At 37.7% G+C, this 8,128-nt stretch overlaps 2 protein-coding genes across 3 annotated transcripts in view; both read left to right on the forward strand.

Moving 5' to 3' along the window:
- The first annotated feature begins 4,541 nt into the window (after positions 1-4,541).
- LOC108978393 lies at positions 4,542-6,179 on the forward strand. Its single transcript, XM_018948641.1, has 2 exons — positions 4,542-5,584; positions 6,089-6,179. Exons 1-2 carry the CDS (start codon positions 4,542-4,544, stop codon positions 6,177-6,179), a joined length of 1,134 nt encoding a protein of 377 aa, XP_018804186.1.
- Positions 6,180-7,621: 1,442 nt separating this feature from the next.
- LOC108978411 (cell wall protein DAN4) overlaps positions 7,622-8,128 on the forward strand; it is a 3,053-nt gene continuing 2,546 nt past the window's right edge. For both annotated transcript variants that reach the window (XM_018948678.1, XM_018948679.1), the window contains exon 1: positions 7,622-8,000. In XM_018948678.1, the coding sequence (XP_018804223.1) occupies positions 7,968-8,000 (33 nt within the window). In that variant the 5' untranslated portion in view covers positions 7,622-7,967. The remainder of the gene's footprint in view (positions 8,001-8,128) is intronic.

Raw genomic sequence — 8,128 nt, forward strand, 5'->3', positions numbered from 1 at the left:
AAAAAAAAAAAAAAAAAAATTAAAAGAGGAATAAAAAGTAAAAGATATTTGAAGAAATTTAGTTGAAAAATAAATATTCATTTAATTAGCATACAAAGGAGTGAGACAAGACACGCTATACCAACTCATTAGAGCAAATTAGGGAGCACATGGATAGCTGAGAAAAAGTAGTGCAAGAAAAAAAAACAACAAAAATTATTGATTGAAGTCTAAATAAAACAATTAAATCAAGCCACTGGTAGCAGATACGGCTGGAATAACTTAACTTGTGCATGTTACCTGCTGTGCGCTCGACGCAAGCAGGGGCGAAGGAGGAGAAAGCAAGCGAAAAGTATAAAAATCGGTCACAAAGCAAAAAGCAGCTTCATTCAATTGTAGCGCGGCTCTTCCTCATTTCGTGTGTGTGTGTGTTTTTCTGGTTTGGGTGAAAACTTGTAACGGAGATGAATGACTCTTCTAATGGCTTGTGAAGCGCTGTGATCGATGGCACCACATACACATACACATACGCACATGCATATGTATGAGTTTATTAACGCCGCGCAGAGCAGCAACTGACTGTTGCCAGCCGAAAGTTTTCGAAAATATTCTAAATATTTTGACTGTGCTGCATTACACAAATTTATGAACCGTTGTTTTAGTCGCGATTCCCTGTGGCACACGTAAGCGCAGCGCTTACATAATTTTCCGCCCTTACTTTGTAATATGCCATGCAGTCACTGCCGAGCTGTTGCCATACAGTTTTACGACTTGTTGTTTTTGTTGGCAGTTGTTGGTTATGTTGCATGCATGTGTATGTTGCATGCGGGTTGCCACAAATTACTTTTAATTATATGTAATATTGGGTCAGATTGATCGGTCATGCTTGTGGCTATGTGTCTGTGTGTGTGTGTTGCATGGCTATGTGTAGGTCATAAATCAAATATTTTCACTTGAAATTTCCTCATTTCGATTTGAGAACTTCAGTTGGCAACTGAGCAGCGCTTTTGGGAGTACGAAAGAAATTTCAATGTTGGCGAGAAAGCTGGTATGCGAGCTTTGCGGTTGAAAGGACTTTGCCTTGATTTAATCGTATTTGACATTCTATTTAATTAAGTAAATTTTAATTAAGCGTAATTTGTAGCTAACTGAGTTCAAATAAGTTAACTTTGATTAAGGCGGACAAAACTAATTTTTTTAATTAATAATAATTTAATTATTTAATTTAACTTACTTTAATTAATTTTATTTGCTTAATCTAATTTGCTTCAGTTATTTAAATTAATTTAACTTGCTAAATGTTCTAATTAATTAGATTAAATTAAACTTATGTATTTACAAACTATTATTATTTTAATTACTTTAATTTTTCGAATTTCAATTTTTTTTTAATTGTTCAGTCTAATTTGTTTTAATTAATTAAATTAATTTAACTCGCCTAATTAAAATATCAAAAATGAAAATACATTTAATTATTTTAAGTAGTTCTAATTAATTAAAATTATTTAAATTAATTCTCAAATTATTATTTTTTATAAATTATTTTAATTTTTCGAATTTCTACCTAATTTGTATCTTAATTCTAGTTTTACCTCATTTAATTAGATTTTAATTAAACCCGCCGAAATTATTACAATTTTTAGGAAATACGCAAAAAAAAAACAAGCAAGTAACAGAAAAAAAGCGGTTCTGGAGAATACTTGAGAAAATGTTCTTAATATTTGCTTGAGTCGGCTCAGTAACAGAGTTTTCTTTCAGCCAACACTTCAACACGCTTCATAATTTTGTTACAGCAACCACAAAACAGACAGTGAAAAAACGGCCTACACTTATTTTCCCAAGCACACTTGTCGTTATTGTTGTTGTTTTTTGATTGATGGTCATTTTTGACAGCTACGATGTCCGTCCGCCGGTTTTGTTCTACACGATTGCTTCCTCAATGAAGTGTAGCATTGCTGCAGCGTTGCGCTGGTTGCATGCAACAAACCACAGTTTTCCGCCGTATACACTTTACCGCGTCATTCGCTCCTCGCACGTACTTAAATGCGGGGTTTCAGTAGCCGCCAAATTACCAAAACAGGTAATTTGTACGCCAATTTGTGGCCGCTTTGGTTTATTGACTGACTCCTTTCCCGCCGCTTAACATGGCCTGCTCGCGCAATTCGTGTACTTTTCATTGCAATCAGCACTTGTACGCACTTGTATTTGATTCTTAGCAGCGAAACAAAAGACTTTAGCAACGAACTCGACGGTGCAGGCGAAGCACTTGCTATCGCTGCGGTGACTGGGCAATTGTTATGGTACTTATAGGATCACTTTTCCACTTGAAATCGATACCATTGTAGACTTCGAACCTAAAGTAGGAAATCTTTCAGAATTTTATGGAGAGGTTTTGTATTTTTGAAGTAAAGAAATTTATCAAATTAAAAAATTTAATTACATTTAATTAAAATTTATATTTGAAAGGAAAGATTTCAAGCTTCAAAAAGGTGACAACCGAATCGATGGATTTGAAGGCGAAAACTGATGAAAGTTGAGTGCCAGATACGGATGGCTTAAAATTAATATCAATTTCACTCTAAATCAAAACAAGTCACATGATAACATTTCACATTACATTGTAAAACGACACATCATATCATATGATATTGCAGGTCAGTGGCTGGCACTGGCCCCAGCGTTTCTTATATAGAGCCTGGCCTGTAGGCCACCGCCATTTCTTGTAAACATGTCATATGATAACATTTCCTTTAACATAAATATCACTTCACAACATAACAGCGGAGACAGCCGGCCACTAGCTGTCATCGGTACCAGCGTTTCTTATATAGTACCTGGCCTGCAGGTCAGCGCCGACTGAAGATTTTCCAGCCACCAGCGTTTCTTATAGAGAGCCTGGCTTGTAGGCCACCGACATTTCATGTAAACATGTCATATGATAAAATTTCACTTAACATAAATGTCATGTCACAACATAGCAGAGGACACCGCCGGGTACAGGCTGTAGCCAGAACTGTTCAACAGAAAGGGCTCTAGCGGAAAGTGATCGACCGAAATGGTCACATTTCGTTCATTACTGTTTTGTATATAAAAAAAATCTATTGAAGTTTTATTAGAAATACGAAAAGTCTCTTTCAACTACCCAATATTTTCTTATCAAAATTTTATTTCATATTTATTTTTAGTATAAAAAATAAAATATTAAGTTAATTTTCCAAAAAAAAACAAAAAAAAATTTATTACAATTTATTCAAAACGGAAAATTAGAAATTGCTTACTAATTTGCATATATTTTTTTTTATAAAACAAAATAATTTTATTTGAAACATATTGGGTAGTCGAAAAAGTATTTTCGTATTTCTAATCAAATATCAACTTATTTTTTGAGCATGGAAAATAAAAAAAAGTAATAATTGTAAACTAATCTCAAAAAATTAAAAAAAAAAAAACAATTTTTTTGTGATGAAGTTTTCAAAATTATTTTAGTTATTTTGTTAATTTTTTTGCCTCTGCCTTTATTTTCCATTTACATACAACAATTTGGTTTCGTTTTGTGAAGATAAACTGGAACTAAGTCAGTGGCGCATTTGGACATATACAACCAAACGCCAATGAAAAATTTGGTGCGAATTTCACCAGCAACGAAAGTGTTGAACCCAGTTTAGAACCGGTTCTTGAGCTACTGGGAAACCAAAAATATTAAAAAAAAATCATACAAAAAGTAAAGAAGTACGAAGAGGGAAAAGCAGACACCCAAATAAAAACATAATATAATAAAATGTCCACAAAGAATTAAAAATAACCGGAAAAGCCGACAAAATTTAATAAAAAATTACTTGTTTTTAAATTGTAGAACAATTAAACGTAGTCTGAAGATTCTATGAGCGGCACGCATTGTTTACCTCAACTGACAGCAATTTATAAAAACAGACATTGGGCGTATGCGAATTTCATTTGACGAGCGCGCTTGCACCAAGACAACTCAAGCTGACAAGAACTAAAACGACACAATGTTTTTCACAAACGCCTGTCTGTCCTGCCTAGCGCTGCTCTTTTGCCATCTGCAGCTAGTAATAGCCATAATTAATCGGCCGCCCGTCGAAAGCACCGCGCTGAGCGTCAGCAAACAGCTGGGTAGCAGCTACCTTAATCAGCAGCGGCCACTCTGGATACTGGAAGATCAAGTGCCGCAGAGTGACTACTCAGAATTGGTCTATACCACGCCGAGTCCTTACAACTACCGCGTGCCACAGACGCAGTTGTATGCACAGCGGCTGAGCGCAACACAGCTGCAACAAGCGAGTCAACCGCACAGGTTCGTACAGCAGCAGCATCAGCAACCAGTACAGGCGATGCGCACAACAACACGCCAGACGCGACCGCAAATGCTCGTCGCCAAACACACAACGCGCCTGCAACTGCCACGTCGCTATATGTCGCTGCAACGCGTGCATTTCCAACAACGTCCGCCTCCGTTTTTGGCGCGTAAGAGACCGCGTTTTATGGCTGGTAATGCTGTGGCGCCAGCACGGCGTCGCGAGAATTACATACCGCGTCTCAGCATGCCCACATTCGATAGCATGCCTGGTGACGACAGTGGACGCGCCGCGCCCGTCTTCATCTATACTGGACCCAAAGGCGAGCTGATATTGAATACCATGCTGACAGCGCCACAGTATCCGATGCAGGAGCCGGTGCCGGGGCAAGCGCTGTACCCGCCGAGTGTGCCCGTCTTTCGACCCAAACCCATTGTGGAGCGCTTCCGCATGCCGGGTAGCACACAAACTTTGAACCTTACGCTTATACCTTTCTACGAGCACGAAGCAATTGATATACGTCAGGCGGCACGTATGTTGGATCATGAGCAAGCGCTGAATCGAGGGTCAACCACTACTTCGCATCCCACTGTGGTTTATGCTGCGCCAGCTGCTATGCCTCCCATCGTGGATTCGGCGACCGCAGAGTCTGTACCAACAGCGAAAAAGTTAAGCTTCAAACAAGGCAAACACTATTCGGCGTATCACTCGCCGAACGAGGTGCAGTGGACGCCGTTGACCACGGATCAGCTGAGACTCGTCACTTCGACCACAACTCCCTTCCCGTTGACGGCGCCCAGTCCGCCACAAAACCATCGCCTCGTCAATGATGAGGAAGTGACGCCCACAACACGACCTTCCTTCAGCAATTACAAAATCTCCTACGAATCGGAGACAGACAGTATGGAGGATGACGTTGAAAAGGACGAGTTGTTAGTGGATGGGGATGGACTGCGGATTATGTATGTCGACGACAGTCTCGAAAGACCAACTACACCCACGAAAGTGCCTATGTTGAGCTCACGGTACTCACTCTCCAAGGAGTACTACGCTTTTCCGGTATTCACGCTGGGCAAGCTATTGAAGTCCGAAGCGGCAGGCGCTGAGAAACAGTTACCCACTTTTATGGCACAAAATACAATTGATAGTACGATCCAGAATGAGCAACAAGTGGAGGACAAGGGTGAAACGCTTGCAAATGTGACTAGCGATAACGTCGGCGAAGAAGAGAGTAATGCAGAGGACGGTGAGGCGGATGATGTGGAGACTTGGTTCATACTGAACTCCAGGTAAATGAAATATCTTGTCTAAAAAGCTTTGCTGAAAACTCACTTCATATCATATATGTGATAGCTTCCAAACATTAAGCGCAGAACTGAAACATTTTCATAAATGAATCGGCATGAAAGCGCTGGAGCCTCAGTGCTATGCTCCCTCTAAGGATATGAAGCTTCACAACATAAATAAATTGAGCTTTAATTGTTTCTATTAATTTGTGAAACCTCTCAAAACATTCATATATGAATTCAGATGCAGCGCTCGAGTATCAGTGCTTTGTTCACATCCAAAGCTCTTTATATATGAAAGCTTCAAAGCACATTTAAAATAAGCTTTCAACTAATAACTTATGAAAGCCCCCTAAGATGTGGTAGCTTTTACACTTATTCTAAAAAGAGAAGATATTTGAAAGCTTTTTTCTTTTATTATGAAATATTGCAGATTTTATTTATATTATTTGGATACTCTGGAAAGTTTAATAGCTTTAGCTAAAGTCCCATTTTTTCCAATTCTAGATATAAAGGACAGCATAGACAAAACAACAATGAATATCGGCTGTCTTCAAAATACATACATACGACGGATCTGAGAGAACCCGACGAGTGACTTTCAAAAGCTTTGAAAGGGTTTTTATTAAGCTTTTATGATTTTAAGCGCAATTTGAAGCTACTAGGGTTAATATTTATTAATTATTAATTTTTTACTTAAATTACATTATTGTTTAATTAAATTTTAAGTACAAATTAAATATAAGAATTAAAAAAATTTCGGCATATCCACATATTTAATATATGAAAGCAGAAGTTTATATATTTTAAGTACTTTTTGTGTTGTAATTATTTTAAAGTAAAATTTATAATAACAAAAATTATAATATTAAAAAAATTTGACTTTCCTTTTTTCGACTTTTTCTTTACAGATATTCTGAGAAGATGCTTTTATTTTCTGAGTTTCTTGTATAGCTATGAAAGCAAATATTTTTGAAAAATTTAAAGAATTTCGATACTCGTGTTAATCCGCTTGATTTGATCACTTGTTTAGTCACAATGCTCACCACTCTCATCCAACTAATATACCAAAGCTGCTAATAGCAGCCATTAATTTCGGAAAATATTTCTTTCAATTTCGAAGAAAAGTGTAAAGTCTTTGAGGCAGAAAATCTCAGAAGAATTCCTTTATTCCACTTTTCAACAACTGTTATGCCGTGCCTTACGTTGCTTCAATGGACAAATCGAATTTTTCAAAGTGTCAACCAATTGAGCAATCATTCTTGCAGCGCGTTCAATAAAACAGATTTGTTTCGATGCCTCTCAATTATTTCACCAAAAGCCCTAGTTGATAAGTCTTTTAAGAAGTCATTTATTTAACGGCTACCGCCTGCTGCCCTGTCGGTCTCACTGCCCGCGCCGGGACTTAATGTGTCTTTTACTAATTTTTCTTCACGACTTTTCTCCAATCTCCACCTTTGTACACCGTCGGCCGCGTCGATTACAGTTAATAAAAACTTAGTCAAATGCATTTTTAACGACGCTATAAACGTCAAGCGGTCGTGCCGCAGCCGAAGATCAACTCAGCGACCGTGCAACAGGCCTAATTTGTTGAGTGAGTCGCGTTTGCGGTCACCGCACTGCCGCCGGCGCCGCTGAAGCTGCTTCCCCCATTCTCCCTAATTTCCACTTCACAGCACATTCGGCGTTTCAGGGCTGCTTTATTGATTTCGGTTGTGTGTGCGCTGTTTGCAGTCGTGCGTGTTGCATTCTCCGCTAGTCTTCTACATTTTTGGTAATTCTTTTTCCTCCGTCTAACGCTTGCTTTTGGGAAAACTATTGCTGAGTTTTGGTTTCGAATTCGTATTAGCATCATTTTGGCTGCCTCCGCGCTGCCTCCGCGTCTCTGCTTCGCTTATTTTAGTACCTCAATTAATTTTGTCAGAATTAAAGTCTCATGTCTTTACAAACGCTGACCCTTCTGCGGCCTGTCTATACCCGGCGGTTGAGTATAAAAGTTCAAAGAGCCATTGTGAAACGTTTTAGAATTGTTGCGTTGCTGCAGACGCGCGGTCAAGAAACTTGCTGAATACTAAAAGTTGATACAAAGGATTTACAAAACGGGGAAAAATTAAAAATACCAAAGTCACTGGACATAGAAGAGCGAAAGTGTAAAAAGCGTTTGAATTTGTGTATAAAAGCTCGCGAACAGCCTTTTTGTGAAAATAAAAGTTTAAAAAAGTGACTTCTTGAAATAAAATTTAAAAAAAGTGTGCGAAGTTGAAGTATATGAACGCTTACCAACTGTCACTAAAAGGACTAACAGTTATATTGAGAATTTTGGAGTGTTAATCTTAAGCTTTGAAATTGAAACTATTTTCTTAATAATTTCGAAAAAAAAGTTGTAATGGTTTTTGAAAAGTTGCTGAAATGTTTGCTGGTAGGTAAATCATAAAAAAGTACAGCTAAATATACAAAAATATTAAAAGTAATAAAAATTAAAAAAATACCTTTAAAATTTTTGAAAAAATTTAATAATAAAAAATATCTCACAATTTGCATACACAT

This window comes from Bactrocera latifrons, unplaced genomic scaffold (assembly GCF_001853355.1).
Source record: "Bactrocera latifrons isolate USDA-ARS-PBARC rearing strain unplaced genomic scaffold, ASM185335v1 scaffold_121, whole genome shotgun sequence".
Classification (NCBI taxonomy): Eukaryota; Metazoa; Arthropoda; class Insecta; order Diptera; family Tephritidae; genus Bactrocera; species Bactrocera latifrons.

Bases quoted from the DNA above. Each gene is read 5' to 3' on its own strand.
- LOC108978393 (XM_018948641.1), top strand. From the start codon at position 4,542: ATGCCCACATTCGATAGCATGCCTGGTGACGACAGTGGACGCGCCGCG. The intron at 5,585-6,088 runs GTAAATGAAATA...TTCCAATTCTAG, and splicing joins TGGTTCATACTGAACTCCAG to ATATAAAGGACAGCATAGAC.